This window comes from Eublepharis macularius, chromosome 2 (assembly GCF_028583425.1).
Source record: "Eublepharis macularius isolate TG4126 chromosome 2, MPM_Emac_v1.0, whole genome shotgun sequence".
Taxonomy (NCBI): Eukaryota; Metazoa; Chordata; class Lepidosauria; order Squamata; family Eublepharidae; genus Eublepharis; species Eublepharis macularius.
This window is the reverse complement of record NC_072791.1, coordinates 177,832,410-177,851,946: the sequence shown is the minus strand read 5'-3', so window position 1 is coordinate 177,851,946 and position 19,537 is coordinate 177,832,410. Positions and strand designations below refer to the sequence as shown.

Here is a 19,537-nt window from a genome sequence, read left to right as displayed (position 1 = left end):
TAATGTCAAACATTACTTATTACCTATTTGTTCCTTAAAAGCCACGCTGAGGAACTATGTTTAAATTCATCTTGAAACCGAAATTATTGTGAGTGCTAATACATTTCCTGTATTACAAAGGCTAAATTAAAGTAGTTTGAAAGAGATGCTAATTGAATCTCTTGTTCAGTTTATGATGCATCATTGATCTTTCTTGAAATATTATGCTTTTAATGTTCCCTTCATCTATAACAGTGTTCACAGCATGTAGCATTTTATTTTCAACTACTTGTGTTCCTGGACTTTCTATTCTCAAATTCCATAAATTAACTTAAAAAGCAAGATTATTTTTTTCTTCTTTTTCTGTATTTAGATGAAGAACCTTTCTTAATCTTGGCAGACCATCATGAAATAAGAAAAATCAGTACCGATGGATCCAACTACACTTCATTGAAACAGGTATGATTCAGATCACAATCAAGTTAAATCTTAACATGTAGTATTATTAAAAATGCCTGAGTGCCCCCCTGCCACCTGCCAGCTGATAGTTTAAAGGGACCTGCCACTTGCAAGCTGCAGGAAAAGTTTAAATGGCCATTTCCTCGGGGAAATGGCCTTTTAAACTGTCCCTTTCCCAATACGACCCAAACGAACCCGAGCTAGTAAGTAGTTCATGGAAGTTCGTAGAAAGGAGCTTCCACGATCTGTGGTTTGTGAACCACGAACGGCCTGGTTCGTGCATTTTTTGGGGTCATAATTGGATTCGTGCCCACCTCTAGTAATGATCCACAAGCAACTCTTAAGGATTTTTGTTCCTTGATGACAAAGCACTACTGCAAATTTGGAATAGACAGTCCAAATAAGATAAAAATAAAACAATAACACCAAGTCAATAAAAAGAAGCCTACCCAATGAACATTAGCCAAGACAATATTTAAAAACATGTAAGTGCATAAAAGCATAAAACCAACTGATAACTCTAAAAAGATATTGATAAAATAGTCCTCAGCCTCCAAGCAGACCAAAAAGCTGGTAAAAAAGAGACACCTTAGTTTAAAGAGAAATGTTTAGCCTGGCATCTAAACAAAAGTAAGATAGGTGGCAAGCAGGCATCCTCAGGGCATTCCACAGGTGAGCCACTGCCATCAACTCTGCCTGCCTAGTTTGTGTAGTGATAGTTGATGGTGGCTGCTGTCACAGCCCCCTTGTCCCGCAAGGCTGTGGGTAGGAAATTCAAGAGCAAAAAAACTCAATTCTGGTGGCAGGGGGTGAATCCGATTTAACTTAATAATAACAACAACATTCAATTTATATATTGCCCTTCAGGACAACTTAATGCCATACTCAGAGTGGTTTATGAAGTGTGTTATTATTATTTATTATTTATCCTCTTGACAATCATCCTGTGAAGTGTGCAGGGCTGAGAGAGCTCTGAGAAGCTGTGACTGACCCAAGGTCACCCAGCTGGCTTCAAGTGGAGGAAAAGGGAATCAAACTTAACCACTACACCAAACTTGCCTCTGATAGTATTCCAAATAATTTCCCCAGTATGTCTTCCAGATGCCAGTGAAATGTTATCCACTTAAACGAGAAATTCTCCTGCCTAATCATTTCTTTATTTTTCTGCTCTGTCGGTATACTGTGAAACTCTACTGTGATAGCCTTGAGGCATCTTTACAAGAGAACAGTATCTTTATAAAAGTAAATGTTACCTTCCACTGATTATTTTCCTTTTAACAAAATCTGTTTGTGACATCAAACATAGAAATGTGGTTTTCCTCTTCCTGTCTTTTCAATCAGAACTTGATATGAAGCAACCACCGGAGCCAACAGTGCTGCATCTGTGAAAATACCACTTTTCCTTACAGACAAAAATTGGGGCTTATGCTACGAAGTTTAATTTGGAGTGTTTAAATTTTCCAAAAATTCTCCTCATCTCAGGGCTCAAATCCATGAGATGCTGGGAATTGGGTGAAAAAGAGTGTTCATGGCACAATGAATTCATACAGCACTAAAAGAATACAGTGGAAGTAATCTTTATTTTAATAATAATATTTTTAAAATAATTTTTTTATCATTCTCTTCCTCTGGGCATTCTCTGTCTGGATCCCAAGGGGACTGTCAGTCAACTTAAAGGGTGTCAAAGAGCAAAATTCAAAAAAGATTGGTGTGAGAGAATGCACTTTAAAGAAGGTTTCTTAAGTGCAGCACTCAGCGAGCTGGAAGTGAAGGAGTTAACAGTTGCCTGGAATGAGAACTTGATTAACAGGCTGCTCCCTCTTCTCTGATTGGCCAGTTAGAACCAGACTTTCAGGATGACAGTTGGTTGCTGACAACATTTTGAGTAGAGTATGTGTGTCTGACAGGGAAGGTCAGACAGGTTTCCCTCTGTATTGTCCTAACTGTAACACCATTGTCTTGAGGAAGAATTCTAGTCAAAAATTCCAAGTATAAAAGCCAGCACAAGCTGAAACCTGTTTACACAGCCACAATAGAACTGTGTACGTGTTTTTGGCAAAGAGTGATTGGGTAGTAAGTGAAGACTCGCATTCAAGTGAAGAAGGGACTTTGTATTTAATCATCAAGAGTTTCAGCAAGGAGAAGATCCAGAATCTGAAGGGGGGAGCGGGGAGGAGGCAGGGAGCGCAGCTACTATAGCCGTTCAGAGAGAGCTGCGACCGAGACGGGGTGGGGGTGGGGGGAAGAAGACCTGATTCTGACTGTAATCTGTATTTTATAAGGTCTACCAATCTAATGGCATATTAGAAAGTTTAACTTTAAATAACTGTATTATGAAGGGAATGCAAGACTTGTAGTTGTAGTTGTAGTGTGTGTTTTTTATATGTTGTTCCTTTCCCCTTGTTCTCCCTTTTTCTCTTTTGTAGTTTTTTGAGTTTAGTAATTTAAAAAAAATGAGCCAAGTAGGAGATTTTTTAATAAAATACTTGAGATTAAATGAATTGTAATGTAACAATTCATTGATATATAATCAAAAGTTCAGGATAATACAACTCCAAATAACAGCTGAACAAAGTTAATGTTGTATGAAACAAAAAGAAAATAATTTCCTTTTAAAGTTATTTTGAGCTCTCAGTTTAAAGAACTGTTGTTCACTCCACGCAATCTGGCAGCTTCTTTTTAAAGTAATGTTATATTTAAATGTATAGATCAGGTTTGTAAATGTGCAAGAGATAGTATATAGTAATTTTTTTCTTTTGATTGATACTTGAATACAATGCCTTATCTGAGTTGTAATATTCATAGTATTGAATTGTTTGTAGAAAAAAATAGGTTAATTGTTTTTCTTTATAGGGTCTGAACAATGTGATTGCAGTAGACTTTGATTACGGAGAAGAATTCATCTATTGGATTGATTCCAGCAGACCTAATGGCAGTAGAATAAACAGAATGAATTTGAATGGAAGTGATGTCAAGGTGATTGGGAAGTAACCATGGAATTATAGAACAATATTATTTTGATTGTAGTGTTATGTAACAAATGGTTTGAGTGCAGGTTTGCACAGTATAAATCAGCTATAATTAAATACAAAATAAGAGAGGAGAAGAAGGATTATACTACATATAAGGTCTCAAGTTGCATAAATCAAATGGATTTTTCAGCTAATATGTACCTAGTTAAATGTGGGATTGGACAAACCTGTTAGATAAAAATGCTGACATTGTTGCACTCTGACTTGCACTGGTGTAAACCTTCCAAGAGCTGAGCAGCTACTCACAGAAATTTTGTTGGTCACATGAAGCATGGCTTAATCAAAGAATAGTTTGTTTTGTTTAGTTGATCACAAAAAGGATGTAATGGAACAAGCAGTGTATACACTATATGAATTTGTTCATGTGGAATAGAATGTTACATTTAATACAATTCACATTTATACAGTGCTTTACTCAGCACCATGTGCTTTATTTTTACAGATTTCCCAGAAAGCTAAAAGATTAAGCTTATAGTTGTGAGATCTTCATACAGAACTCTAACATGAAGCTTCCTTTTTTGATGTCATTTCAGAGATCAGCTCTGTATGTCTATTGACGTTTTAACTGTGGAGCTCTGTCCCATGCAAATGTGTATGCTTAGTTTGCCTGAGGGTCTATATGTATCTTAGACTTCTTTAGTCTATAGTACATTTTAGCAAGTTTAGGTGGAACAGGTTTTTGAAACTCTGAAATTCTGTTGATTTGTGATAAGCATCCACAAAGACTAATTCATGAGGTGATGGAAGACAATCTTTTTATTTTGGAAAAACAGCTGTAATTTTATCACAGACCCCATTTCCGAAGGAAGGAAGGAAGGAAGGAAGGAAGGAAGGAAGGAAGGAAGGAATACTTAACATGTTCAACTCATGGTTTTAATCTTATCAAAAGTAGCACTTCTAACTGGCTATCACTTTTGAGAAAGAATAAAAACGTTGCTCTGTTACTATGTCATAATTTTTATAACCTGGTATCATTCTAGTTTTGGGTTCTGTTTGTGTAATTTATGTTCCATAAGAAATATATCACCCTTCTTCAACCTTTAAAGCTGCAGAATTGTTTGTTAAACTAGCAGTTTAAACAAGAATTATACTCTTCTAAGACTATTGCCTTCAAAGGACTTAGAAGAGTGTAACTGTCACTGTAAATTACTCCCCCCCCCTCTCTCTGTGTGTCTTTCTCCATAAACATACACACACACTCACACATGGATTGAAGTTGTAGGTTTTTTAAAAACATTTTCAAAGGAATTTTTTGGTTGTTTTGTGTATTATATTACTTATACTGTTTTAATTTCTCCAGGTAGTTCATAACACAGCTGTTCCTAATGCACTAGCAGTTGACTGGGTTGGAAAGAATCTGTATTGGTCTGACACAGAAAAAAGGATTATCGAAGTATCAAAACTCAATGGCTTGTACCCTACAGTTCTTGTGAGCAAAAGGGTGAAGTTCCCTAGAGATCTCTCTTTAGATCCTCAAGTTGGGTATGGAGTTACAGTGTAAATTAGTAGTGTTGATTGATCTAATCTAGCTAGATTAACCCTAGCTATGAAATATATTTGTTCCTCCTGCTCATCAAAAGTTATGCAGAGCAATGTTTTGGGTTCATTCAGGTAAAAGATCTAAGAGGCAATCAAAACTTTGATCGTTTAATGATTTAAAATGATGAAGTGGAAGATTTAGTTTTCTCTTCCTCCTTTTTTCCTGTCTATATGTTCTCCACAGGAGAGTAATTCTGATTGTAACATTGTCTTTAAATATTGATAACATTGCAGTAAAACAATGTGATAGTTCATGTTTATGAGTCCGTAAGTAAAGTTTCACAACATATTTTCTGCACGTGTATTTACATTAAATAAGCAGTTATTGCCTCATCAGATTATATACAAAGTACTTTTAATTTAGTTTTAAAATTCCTAAAGGAAACTTTTAATTCTTTCCATCTATAAAGGAATAAGTGTGTTGTGTGTGAATGGAATAGATTTCTATTTGATGCAAAATATCATTAAGTAATTAAAAAGATCCAACAAAAGATTTGTGTTTTGTTTGTCATGTAGTGTAACTTGCCAAGTTCTTTTTTTTTCTTTTTTCTTTTTACAAAATTGCCAATACCCTCTTTATCTTAGAGTAAAACTACATTTTCAAGTTTTTAATTAGTTAAGTTTGGATTCCCTGAACCCAACTCAGGTTCCCTGCAGCCACACAGTAGCTGCGGAGAATGGCTTTTTAAAAATAAAGGAGAGCCCATGGAATCTTGGAACACTTCCGCAGGGGAGGAAGGGCTCCTGCCGCTGCCCCCCCCCAATTGTTTCCCCACTTTGAAACAGTGCTGAAGGGGGCTTATTCCCTATTTTGGTTGTTTCATGTGCACAGAATACACAGACCACATGGACTAGCAAAAACAGGGAAATCTCTCACCTTCAGCACTGTTTCTGTGCTGGAAACCCTTCTTTTCCTGCAGCTGCTGTGTGTCTGTGGATAACCTGAGTTGGGTCCAGTGAACCCAGACCAGCTCATTAAAATGTGAATGTGTAGTTTGGCCCTTAGTCATTCAAAGGTCCTTCCTGGAGCAAAGAGTAATTTTCATGCAATGTGTGTGATTATTTGCAAATTTGCTTTTGAATGGTGAATTCAGAGAGCGTCAACCGTTGTGTTATATCTTACTGTTGTAAAATAAGTTCTTCAAGTCATGAGAATGGTACTTCAATACGTGATTCACTAATATTTCCTCTATGCTACTGTAACAGGAGGAGAAATATATTTTCCCCATATGATATTACTTGAAAGTAATCATTATTCTCTAATATACCCTATCCATTTACCACTTTTTTTGACTGGAGAACAAAGTCAATTAGCCCCCACTTGGCAGCCATCTATTTAGTTTACTCGCCCTTAAATATTGTATTTGAAAGCAAGTCACATTGTGTACTTTTTACTTAGTTTTAGATTGCAACCAGAGGGATATTTCCTGGATAAACATGTATTGCTATGACGTGTTAGTGCTTCTGATTATTAAACAAAGTACTTACGAATTTTGTTTCTTAGATACTTGTACTGGATTGATTGCTGTGAGAATCCTCACATTGGCCGAGTTGGCATGGATGGTTCTAACCAGACAGTTGTGATAGAAACACAAATATCTAGACCAATGGCTCTTACTATAGATTACGTGAACAGAAGACTCTACTGGGCTGATGAAAACCATATTGAATTTGCTAACATGGATGGTTCTCATAGAAATAAAGGTTAGTCATATACAAAGACATTCTGTCTTTAACTAGCTTTTGTCTACTTGTAGAAAAGTGTGTGTTTCCTATTGATTATATTTTCAAAGATAATATAAAGTAACAGAACATTAGAATGAATAATATAAAGGGCAAGGCCTCCCTGACTTTGTTATAACTTTTCCACCTTTAGCTCTTATTAGCAGTAATTTTAGGTAATATTACTATGTTCCTCCATTTTAAGATATTTTCAGATTTTTTTTAGTTGAAATGCAAATGAGAAATATATGAAATAGTTAAATAGAAGATAAAATTCATTCCTTTGTGGAATAGGAATAATTTTAAACGTAACATTTTGTCTACTTCATTAAGAAATCAGTACATACATCCACTGCACCATTGCTGAATCTAATTCTCAACATGACCCCATCTGGGGATACTTAAATCCATAGACTGGAGCCATGAACAGACAAGACAGGTCTTTCTACAAACTTTAGAAAAAAAAACAGTTTTTAAAAATCTCTGAAATCTCTTTTTTAAAAAGTTAGAAACAGTTCCTATAATTTAAAGAAAGGCGACAGTGTTGCCAGCGCTTAAACCTTAGCTTCTATCAGTAAAAGGCAGGGGAAGGACCTTTTTCAGGGTTATTTTGGCCTCTGCTTTCCTCCTACCTGCTGAAGTGGAAGGATTAATCAGGGCCAGGGCTAGGGCCAGGGCCAGGGCCAGCAGCAACCACCAGGTAACTTGCTACCATAGCATGTGTGCAACTCACCCAGGTGTGGTGATGGCTACAACTTGATGCCACACAGCTCACTTGGGCCCAGTGGCTGTCTGTACACAACTTGGTCAGGCCTGGCTCCCAGTGCCATGCAACTCAGCTGCTCAATGGGCTACATGTGTCAGACTTGTGGCTAGATAACGTTCTTACTCCAGACTACCTTCTGCAATTAGACAACAGTCCATTGTTTCCAAAAGGTTTTTACTGAAGAATTAGTTCATTATAGTCCACGAGCCTGAATACAAAATCCAGGATGGTACATATGCATTGTTACCAATGACAGGCAAAGCATGAGGTACAGAGTAACAGATCACAGCAGGCCCAACCTCCCCCCACAGTTCTCAAAACAACCCCTTTGAAGTCAGAAGAGCGAGAAGCTCCCAAGGCCGGTTCTTGGTGGAACGTCGGTAGCCAAAACAATCCTTTTCTGTGAGATAGCTGCCTGGGAACCTTGGCACCTGGAAGAGAGCACTTACACACTGAAAAGATTAAAATGGAGTCGGTTAAGCATAGGCATACAAGAAAGCATTCTGGACCTGACATTCTGCCCCCTCTAAGATGCTCCCCCTCCAGGTTTCTGTGGGTAGCGAGAGTGGAACGCCTTAACTAATCTAGGGGCATGAACATGTACAGAGTTCACCCATTCATCAAACCCAGAGTCAAAGTCTTTCCACCTAATGAGATAAAATAACTGATTTCTTTGTATTTTAGAGTCCAGTATTTGTTGAACTTCATAGTGGGTTTGATCATCAATCAGAGTGGGGATTGGAGGCGCACGGGTGTGCCATTGATCAGCAGGAGGGGCTTTTTTCAACAAACTTACATGGAAGGTATCATGTACATGACGAAGATTCTTTGGCAGATTTAGAGCAACAGTCACTTTGTTGATTACTTTGCGAACAGGAAACGGACCTAAAAATTTCAACGCTAGCTTGCGGCTGGTTTGGGTTGTTTTCAAATTCTTTGTGGAAAGGTAGACCAGATCACCCGGCTGTAATTCCCATTCTGCCGCGCGGTGGCGGTCAGCGTATTTTTTGTAATCCTGTTTGGCTTTGATGAGATGTTTCTTAATCTGCGTCCACTGTTGGGTTGCTTCCCCCCACCATTCGGTGACGTCTTTGGAGGCTGTAGTAGGGGGAGGAAGCGCCTCGAACGGGAAGGGCTTGAAGTGGAAGCCATAGACGATTTTGAAGGGAGCTTCTCCCGTAGAGGCGTGCACGCTGTTATTATACGAGAATTCTGCCAAGGGGAGCAAATCAAACCAATTATCTTGTTGGAAATTAATATAACAGCGCAGAAATTGTTCTAATATCTGATTTGTTTTTTCTGACTGTCCGTCTGTTTCTGGGTGATGGCTTGAACTCAGACCTTGTTCAATACCCAGTAGTTGTAAAAGCTCCCGCCAGAAGTTGGCAACGAACTGTCCGCCGCGATCCGAGATCACCTTGGATGGAAAAGAATGTATTTTTACAATGTTTTTCATAAAGATGTCGGCTAGCTTTCTAGCCGAAGGAATTGTAGTACAGGGTATAAAATGGGCTTGCTTGGAGAACAAATCGACTACGACTAAGATACAATAGTGTCCCTTGGAGGGGGGCAAGTCTGTGATAAAATCCATGGAAATTATTTCCCACGGTCGGCTTGGCGTTTCTAGGGGTTGCAGGAGTCCCGGAGGTTTTCCTTTTCGGGATTTGGCGCTGAGACAGATGGGGCAAGACGCTACATATTGTGAAATGTCCTTGCGCATGCCCGGCCACCAGAATTGGCGTTGTACCAAATGAAGTGTTTTTAAGTACCCATAATGTCCCGCTGTGGGAGCATCGTGACAGCGTTGTAACACTTCTTTCCTTAAGCTTTTGGGCACATAGAAGCGATCTCCCCAGAGCCATTCCCCCTGATCGGATTGTTGCAGTTTGTCTTTGGGCACATCTTCCCCCTCCTTTTCCACTTCAGCTTTTAATTTTTCTCTCCATCCCTGGTCGGGTTGGGGAAAGCGGGTGGTGCGGCTGCGTGTTGTCACCACGCCCCCTAATTGCGTAGGTGAGAAGACTGTGTCTATTGTCTCCTCCCTTTTGCTTTTGTGCTGGGGCATGCGTGATAGAGCGTCCGCCAAGAAGTTGCTTTTCCCAGGGAGGAAGTTCAATGTGAAATCAAATTTAGAGAAAAACTCCGCCCATCTCAGTTGTTTGGCGTTAAGCCTGCGAGGGCTGCGCAGGGCTTCTAAATTTTTATGATCCGTCCAGACTTCGAACGGATGGCGGGCTCCTTCTAACCAATGTCTCCAGGTAGTGAGAGCCGCTTTTACAGCAAAGGCTTCTTTCTCCCATACATTCCAATTCCTTTCCGATTCTGAAAATTTTCTGGAAAGGAAGGCGCAGGGTTTGAGCTTTTCATCCGCCCCCCGCTGTAGCAGCACACCCCCAATTGCCGTGTCGCTGGCATCGACCTGTACTATGAACGGGCGATTGTCGTCGGGGTGTTGTAGAACGGGTTCTGATACAAACTGCGTTTTAAGGTGATCGAACGCCGTTTGGCATTCCGCCGTCCAAGCCAGTTTTGCACTTGGTTTTTTGGCTTGGTCCCCCTTATCTTTGGTTTTCAACAGTTCAGTTAGGAGGAGTGTGATTTGGGCGAAATTTGCAATGAACTCTCTATAGAAGTTGGCAAAGCCCAAGAAGGATTGTAATTCTTTGCGGGTTGTGGGGGTTTGCCAATTTAGTACTGCTTGTATTTTACTTGGATCCATTTTCAAACCCTCCTTAGAAATACAATAGCCCAAGTAAGTGAGTTCCGTTTTGTGAAATTCACATTTGGAGAGTTTAATAGGTAACTGGTTATTCATGAGGGTGGTTAAGACTCTCTTTACTAGTTCTACGTGTTCCTCTTCAGTTTCTGAATAAATTAACACATCATCCAGATACACCACTACACCTTTATAGAGGAATTCATGCAGAACCTCATTAATCATGGACATGAAAACTGAGGGGGCTCCGGCCAGGCCAAAAGGCATAACTAAGTATTCATATTGGCCGAGTGATGTGTTGAAAGCTGTTTTCCATTCATCCCCCTCTCGAATACGAACGTGAAAGTAAGCATCTTTCAAATCTAATTTCGTAAAGATCTTACCTTGAGCCACGACGTTGAGTAGATCTCTTATGAGCGGAATAGGGTAGGCTTTGCTGGAAGAGACCGCATTAAGACCTCGAAAGTCCGTGCATAATCTCAAGCCCCCATCTTTCTTTTTTACAAAAAGTACTGGCGCTGCATGGGGACTGTTAGCTGGCCGAATAAATCCTCTTTGAAGGTTGAGGTCGATGAATTTGCGGAGCTCCTCTCTTTCGTTGGGACTCATAGGGTATAGGCGGCCTTTGGGCAGCGAGGCGCCAGGTAAAATTTCCACAGCACAGTCTGTCCTCCTGTGAGGAGGTAACGAGTTGGCTTCTTCTTCTGTGAAGGCTTGGGTGTACGCCCTGTATTGTTTGGGTATTAGGTTGATTTCTTCCTGGGAGAGGAGAGCCGGTTCGGTTGTGGTCGGATCTTTTCCCCAATTTTGATCCCACCGATGACTTTTGCATGACTCATGGGTAAATGTGATGCTTCCCTCTGTCCAGTTGATGTAGGGGTTATGATCGCATAACCACCGGCTCCCCAGAATCAAGGGGTACTTTGCTGTGGCACTAATAACGAACGATCTTTTTTCCCAATGTTGTCCCATGCCTGTGATGATTGGCATGGTTTCTGTAGTCACTGGATTCATGTTAGTGCCATCCATTTGCTCGAAAATGACCGGTATGTCTAATTCTTTGACAGGGAGTACTAGTCCGTTTACCAAGGCTGGTGCAATAATGTCTCTAGAGCAGCCCGAATCAATGAGGGCTTGTACCCGGATGTGCATCTTTCTGTCAGAATTCACTAAAGTCACTGGTATGAAAAGTATGGACCCATACGGTCGGTTCGGAACCGGAACTGACTGAGGTTTGATCTGCCGTTTGGGTCCTTTCACGACAGATCCATTTCGTTTCCCGAGGAGGGGCTTTCTGGATTCTCCCCTCCTGCCATCGCCGTTGGATCATATTCCATAACTTCTTCCAGTTCTAGCCCCCTCTCAGGGGGATTTCTTCTCGGCGCTCCCCTACCTCTTGCCGTTCTGGGGGCTGGGGTAGGGCGCGGTGGCGCCGGGTAAGCAGCGGGGGCTGGGCGTCGGAGTTGGAGCAGAGGTCTTTGCACAGGCCGATAAGGACATTGCGCTGCAAAATGACCACTTTGTCCACACTGCAAACACAATCCTTGTTGCCATCTAGCATCTCTCGCTCCACGGATAGCGTAGCCAGCCCCCCGACTCCCTCGAGCAGGAGTGGAGGAGCGTCTTTGGCCCGGTGGTTGTTGGTGTTGCTCCACCAAACGAACTTCCATCAGACGGTTTTCTACTTCACAGGTCAATTGTATCCACCCCAACAACGTAGGAGGATTATCTTGCATTAAAGCTCTGTCCAGCAATCTAGGGTTTAAACCCTGTTTAAACATGATAATCTTGGTGGATTCCTCACACCTTGGGCATTTGGCAGCGAGTTGTCGGAATTTTGTGGCATAGTCTCTAGCCGACATGCTGCCTTGCCTGATAGCCTGCAATTCTGTTCGGGCTCTGGTTTCTTCTAGGGGATCCTCATATTGAGCTCGGATTGCGTCTACCAGCCCTTGGAGTGTATCTAGCTCAGGGGCCCCCACGTTATACAGTCCTACATACCAGTCAGCTGCTTTGCCTTGAAGACGTGACCCCAGATGTTCTATTTGACTAGCTTCACTTCCGAAAAGATGCCCCCAACGATTAAAAAACTGCACTACTTGTACTAGAAAAAATCCCAATTTGGAAGGGTCCCCATCGAACGTAGCATCCAACTTGACCCAACCCATTGGAAGGTCTTGTCGAGGGGCCGGCGCCGGCATTGGATAGACATCGAGTGGGCCGAGTTGTAAAGGGGGTTGTCGTGGAGCTGGCGGCAGCTGTGGTAGAGGTTGCTGCGGGTGCGGTTGCGGCTGGTACGGTTGCGGCTGGCGCGGTGGAGGCACTCCCGGACGCGGCTGGGGGAGTCCTCTCGGGATAGGTCGCGTTGGCCGAACGGGTGCCGGTTCCCCTCTAGGCAGCGGCTGATGAGGGGCCGGTCGTAATGGTAGCGGATGGGGAGAAATGGGTTGGAGAGGTACCGTATCCCCTCGAGGCCCTGGCGTTGGTCCCGTCCCTGGTATGCTTGGCGGTTGGTTCGCTTGCGTTGTAGGTGGAGGGGCTACCGGCTGGTCCGCTTGCGTCGTGGTTGGAGGGAGAAGCGGGGCCGCCGGCTGTAGCGGTTCTCCCCCGCCGTTGGTAGGAGTGGTGGGACAGGGATCTCCCGGCTGCGGCCCATCACCCCCTCCACTGGTCCCATCGTCACCTGGTCTGACCGGTTGGTCAGGATGGGCATCATCTGGACACGGGTTATCTGGGCCGGGTCCTTCTCCGGTAACCGAGTCATCATCTCCTGTCTCTGGTGGCTGCTGCGGCCAGGGTTGAACAGGACCCCCCGGCCGAGGTAGGAGCGTTTGAAGGTTGGCCAAACTCTGACTGATGTCTGGTAATCCAGGGGGCCGATCACGACCGCTGTCCCCCGCCACTAGCACTGACAGCAGGTGGACGGCACTAGCCAAACTTTCTTCCATATTTATGAGTCTGTTTTCCAAAAGCTGCACTCTATCCATATTTTCTTCTCCCTCAGCAGCTCCGGCAGTCTGCGAGGTTTGCCTAGTTTCAGTCCGCGATCCCGTGGTGAGCGTTTGCTGCCAAGGCAAGGGTGTCTCGTCTCCTCGCTCCTCTTGGGACCTCGCGGCTAAAACTCCTTTTGTCAGGCCGGTGATTGCCGAAATCCCTGAGTCAATGGCTATCGTTCTGCTCTGCAGTTGTACCCACTGGTGCTCACTTACTTCTTGTTGCCCCGACCACGGGGCGACTTCCGCATAATCCCAACTCAGGGTGCCACGGCGGGACGTGTCCCACTCCGATTGTTCGGTCGACCTATTCCAATATAGCCAAGGTTGATCACCGGTTTGCTCGGGGATGGATTCCAGGCTACGCCGACTATCCAGCTGTAAATGCGTGAACATCGCGCTGGCCCTCCTATCCCTCGTTTCCCTTGGTCTCGCACCCCACTGTGTCGGGGTAGGCAGCGACAGCAGCGGGAGAGCTGTGGCCCGAGGCTGCGTATCCGCCCTGCTTGGAGCAAGGGTATAGATCGTTGTAACCGAGGAGTTATTCTCCCTCGGTGCAGGTATTTGAGAGTCTGAGCCTTGAGAGCCGGGGGAGGCATACGGGTCAAACAAAGGATCCCTGACCGGGACAGCTTTGGATTCCGTCTGATCCGGCTTAGGCATGGAAAATTTGATTGGTAACAAAATGTCAGACTTGTGGCTAGATAACGTTCTTACTCCAGACTACCTTCTGCAATTAGACAACAGTCCATTGTTTCCAAAAGGTTTTTACTGAAGAATTAGTTCATTATAGTCCACGAGCCTGAATACAAAATCCAGGATGGTACATATGCATTGTTACCAATGACAGGCAAAGCATGAGGTACAGAGTAACAGATCACAGCAGGCCCAACCTCCCCCCACAGTTCTCAAAACAACCCCTTTGAAGTCAGAAGAGCGAGAAGCTCCCAAGGCCGGTTCTTGGTGGAACGTCGGTAGCCAAAACAATCCTTTTCTGTGAGATAGCTGCCTGGGAACCTTGGCACCTGGAAGAGAGCACTTACACACTGAAAAGATTAAAATGGAGTCGGTTAAGCATAGGCATACAAGAAAGCATTCTGGACCTGACAACATGCCTGGACTTTTCCTAGGGAGAGGCTACCAAGGTAAAGCTGAGAGCCAGTGTGATGTAGTGGTTAGAGTGTGAGACCAGGATGTGGGAGACCGAGGTTCAAATCCCCACTTTGCTGTGGAATACACTAATCAATTAATGTATCCCTCCTCCAGCAAAACTGAAGATTTTTAAAAATCTGATTTTGTAAAATCGATGCTGTCGTAATCCAAACCAGTAACATTTTTTCTTTTAATTAATTAATAAAATAGCTGTCATCAGTTCATTCAAAATTGCACTCCAATATTTACAGGCATTTTTAAAGGTTATAAATAACTATATGGACAATTTGACCAACATTTATTAAAATGTGAACAAAAATGTGTATTTTTTATTTTAAGCATTAACCCCACTTCTCATGGCATAGGCCCTTTTGGGTAACTCTCAAAACTCTATAACAAATTTCACATACTAATGCACTTATAACCTAGAGTCCTCCTTTCCTTCATATATTATACACATCCTAAAGTAATTTAAATTATTCATTTAATATGGGTTCCGTCAGCAGCTGTAAAACTTATGTTCATTGTCATGTTGCCTGTGCAGTCCTGCATGGGTAGGCCAATGTGTGCCTACACAGAAGAACAGTTACTAGTAAAATGATCAGTTACTAGTAAAATGCAACCATGATAATTACATCCTGTCCTAAAATCATCATCATCATCATCATCATCATTATTAGTCTGCTTTTCTCATTGGGATCAAGGCGGATTACACACTGTAAGTGAATACAATATTAGTAATGTATTAGTATTAGAATACATCCACTAAGCAAAATGCAATATGATCAATAGTTAGTACTTTCAGTAAAAACAGATACAATAGGTATGGTAGCAGAAAAATTGAAAACTAGCACGAAACTTTTCTGAAATAATGTATGATTAATTAACATGGCATCTTTAGCAACATGGAACTACCCAGTAGGAGCAGATCTACATCCTCAGACAGTACCTGATATCATAGTCTACTGTCCTTGTCCCATACCAAGGTATCTCTGAGCTATTTTTTATGACACAGCCTTATAATCTGAGTAGAAAGCCCTCCTCAATAGGCTTGCAGTGTCATTTAGAAGACCTTTCACCCTTGGGATGCTAAATCAAGCTTCCTTATTATCTTCTTTCTGGTCCAGCTGAGGAGTTCTATCTATCCTCTCCAGCAGGCTACTTCTTCTAACCCTTTTCTGTGCTATCTGTGTTCCTCCTTTTCCTGTCTTTTCTCTGATGAAGAATCTTCCTTATCTTTAACCTCTCATTCATTCAGTTTTCTGAAGCCCTCAGCTTGTAGTTCTCTTCTCTGTGGATCTTCTTCCAGCTACTTGCCTGGAGCTCTGTCTCCCTCTTTGTATAGTGTCTGAGGAAGGCGCCAATCAATCAGCTACTGACTCTTACTAGTTCTTGTTCCAATTGGTCCCTGTATCCTTCTGAGACACCTTGAATATGGTGTATTTCATCTTTTTAAACTGACTATGTAGAAAGTGGTTAGTGATGTTGTAACTTATGGAGCATGGCACCTCTCATATGGAGTTCCACTGGGCTCAGTATGTCACTGATATTAACCAGGTTATGATACTGACTAAGACTGTCCAAAGCTTTGGAGTGGGTTGTCATAAAAATGCTGGTGATCTCCAGCTATATGTTACGCTGAATAAGGCTACGGAATTAGCTGTCTCCATGGTAGAACACTGTCTAGAAACTGTTCAAGTGGCTAGCGAAGAACATGCTGAGATTTAATCCTAATAAGATGGAGGTGATACTAGTTGGGAAGGCTGAGATTCTTGTTGGAGTTATAAAGCCTACTAGGGATGGTATAGCTTTTTCATTAATACAGTCCATTAAGAGCTTCAGAATTATATTGGATGCAGCCCTTTTGCTGGAAAAGCTGGTAAATCAGGTGGCAGAGTGCCTTTTACCAACTTAATGGGACACAAAAATCATCCTCTTTTTTTGAACATAGCCAACCTTGTGATGCTATAGTAACCTCAAGTCTGGACTACTATAATGCACTCTGTTTGGGACTGCCCTTGAAGACAACACAGAAGCTACAATTGGTGCAAAACACAGTAGCTAGGTGGATGACAGGGGTTAAGCATTTTAAATGCATCAACCCAAGTTTAAGATCATTATTACTGACTGCTTATTTGTTTCTATGCTCAATACCATATGCTGGGTCCCACAACCTGGAACCCTCATATTTGTGCCCACAAGGCAGCTCTGATCATCAGACAAGGGTTTATTAAATGTTTCCACTTAGGTCTATAGCAGGGGTGGCCAAACTTGCTTAATGTAAGAGCCACATAGAATAAATGTCAGATGTTTGAGAGCCACAAGACATGATGCATTGAAGTGACTTCAAAGGAAGAGGTGGGTTTGGGGGAGTGTCCTGAAAGTGACATCACAGAAAGGGGTGGGGTTTGGTGCAGTATGCTGGAAGTGACATCATTGAAAGGGGTGGAGCTTGGGAAAAGCCATCACCTGACCTTTGACTTGTAAGTGACATCACAAAAATGACATCACATCCTTGCTAGGCTTCACCCCCAAAGTCCCCAGATATTTTCTGAGTCAGACCTGGCAACCCCAACATTTTAATTGAAAATATGAAAGACATGGAAAGAAAGAAGGAAGGAAGAAAAAAAGGAAAAGGAAGGAAAGACATGGAAAGAAAGGAAGTAAGGGAAGGAAGAGAGGGAGGGAAATAAACTAGATTAAAATAAAATGTGTGGCCATGGTGATACTCAGAGATCTCCAGGAGCTGCACAATATGTCTAGAAGAGCCGCATGTGGCTCCCGAGCCACAGTTTGGCCACCCCTGGTCTATAGGAACTGTTCTGCTCAGGTTCATACTTTCACTGTAGCTGCACCTATGTTGTGGTATGGGCCTCCTGAGGATGTGAAGAAGGCCTCAACCTTGCACAGGTTGTGGGGGTTCTGTAAACCAGAACTCTCAGTAGTCTATAATTGAAGATTGTTGTCAGGCTATGGATGACAGGATATGGTAGACAGATCCCTGGACCATTGCAGCAAGACACCGGTTCTTGGTTAAATGGTTTTTATTCAGAAATCAGATCATTTCCATATGTATGTCCATAGGACTACTCAGAAGCAAGGTAAGTATCTAAGCAGCAAGAGTAAAAGTTGATAGGAATGACATCATGTGAGAGAGACTTCTCTTTTAACATTCAAGTTTGCTCTTTCCCCCCTCCCAATCATAAACAAGATTTTGCCGCGTTTATTGTGTGAAAACATTTCACATATTTGTACTATCAAGTTGAGTAACTAGGAAGCAAGACATAGCAAAGTGTGAGAGGGTGTACAAGGTTAGAAACACTGGAAGCTGTTACAGTCCATCAGATAAACACCTATGAAAGCCTGTGAAAGAAATAGTTATTACACTGGTAAAATGACATCAAGTTACAGCAGGATACATTGGTTCAGCACAAAAGGATCATTAAAATTGGCATGGATGGGGCTCAGACATGATAGTTGTAGCTTGTTCTTTTTATCTGTCAGTGTGATGTTGTACTTGTTTTTGAATTTATATAACCCTTTTTGAGCCCCATGAATTGGGGGCAAAGTAAGGATAAATATTTTTTAAATAAATAATATTTAAATTAATGAACTCACTGTGAAATGTCAATGTCTTATGAACTTAAATAATGTGGCAGACAACAGACAGGGACAGGAGGAGAGAAGGCATGAGTGGACACACTAAGCCATAGGAAATTACTATGAGAAAACATATGTACAATTTAAATTTCTACATATCAAGAACATAGTATTATTATTATTTATTATTAACTCTTCTATAGTTCACTTTTCTCACTGGACAATTACAATATGATAAGAACTATAAAGTAAATCAGCAAGTAAAATCAAGTATGATTTTTAAAAAGTCTGACTCTAACATCAAAGATTTTTTTAACACAGAATAAAGTGATGGGGTTGAGTAGATTACAGATATTAGCAAGATTATTCAGTTAATCAGCATGTAGCATATTAAATATGATAAAACAATTCAGTATAACAGCAAAGACTCTTAATAAAATAAAATAATGCAATAGAAATGGGTCTGAAGATTCGGAAAAAAACACAAGCAAACAAAACACTGTCTAGGGCAATGAAACAATCAATGTAGGTAACATTTATCCCTTATATAAAATAATTCATTCTAACAGCAAGATTCATAATAGAACAAAATAATATGATGGGGCTGGGAGTGGAGAATTGTTGTCTAAGGCAAAAAAACAATCAAAGCAGAGAAGGCTTATTCCTTATAGCAGTCACTTCCTGGGCTGATCCATTACACTATAATTCTGCTCCCTTTTTAGGCATGCCCTACTGAACAGTTCTGTTTTGCACATTTTGCAAAAGCATAAAACTGTAGGTGCCTTCCTGATGGTCTGAGACAGGCCATTCTATCGTGTGGGAGCTACCACAGAGAATGTGCATGGTTGTCGATTTCACCTGTTCACAGGATGGCACCTTCAGAAAGCTTTGCTCAGGTAAGCACAGCTATCGTGGTGGAACTTAACAAGAGAGGCAGTCCTGCAAGTATGCAAGTCCAATGCCTTTAAGGGTTTTGTAGCTGATAGCTAGAACCAAGAACTGAATCCAGTAACTGATTGGAACAGAATGGGAGTGATATGAAGATTCTGTTTAGCTCTTGATTGTAGCCAGGCCACAGCATTCTGTACAAATTAGAGTTTTTGATTTTTTTAAAGAGCAGATCCGAGGGCATTACAGTAGTCTAGCCTCAGGGTAGTCATAGCATGAATCCATAGGCCAAGTCAGCTGAATCAATGTCGAGGGCCGTTGTCTGAGCTAAGTGGAGTTGGTAAAATGCCTTTTTTGCAGCTACATTAGCTTGCTCCTCTAGCAATAAAGCTGGATCCAGCATCTCCCCTAGTGTCTTAAAATCACTCAGCAGGAGTCAGCTGGACTCCATGAGATGTGGGGAGCACCATGTCTTTCAGAAACTCAGTCTTTCCAACCAACGTCACCTCCATCTTGTCAGGATTTATTTTCAGGTCTTTTACTTTTAGCTATTTAATAGGGGTGGGCACGAACTGTGAAAAAACGAACCATGCAGTTCATGGTTCATGCATTTTCATGAACCACAAACTTCCCCGAACTGTTGATAAACTGCTGAAAAACTGTAGGTAAATATATTTTTATTGATCTGTTT

The 19,537-nt window shown here is 41.8% G+C and overlaps 1 protein-coding gene across 1 annotated transcript in view; it reads left to right on the top strand.

Moving 5' to 3' along the window:
• Window positions 1-19,537, top strand: part of LRP1B (LDL receptor related protein 1B) — a 1,076,743-nt gene that overhangs the window by 892,948 nt on the left and 164,258 nt on the right. Inside the window, exons 57-60 of the mRNA XM_054970106.1 lie at window positions 353-438; window positions 3,292-3,414; window positions 4,771-4,952; window positions 6,514-6,713. Coding sequence (XP_054826081.1) covers window positions 353-438; window positions 3,292-3,414; window positions 4,771-4,952; window positions 6,514-6,713 — 591 coding nt within the window. The remainder of the gene's footprint in view (window positions 1-352; window positions 439-3,291; window positions 3,415-4,770; window positions 4,953-6,513; window positions 6,714-19,537) is intronic.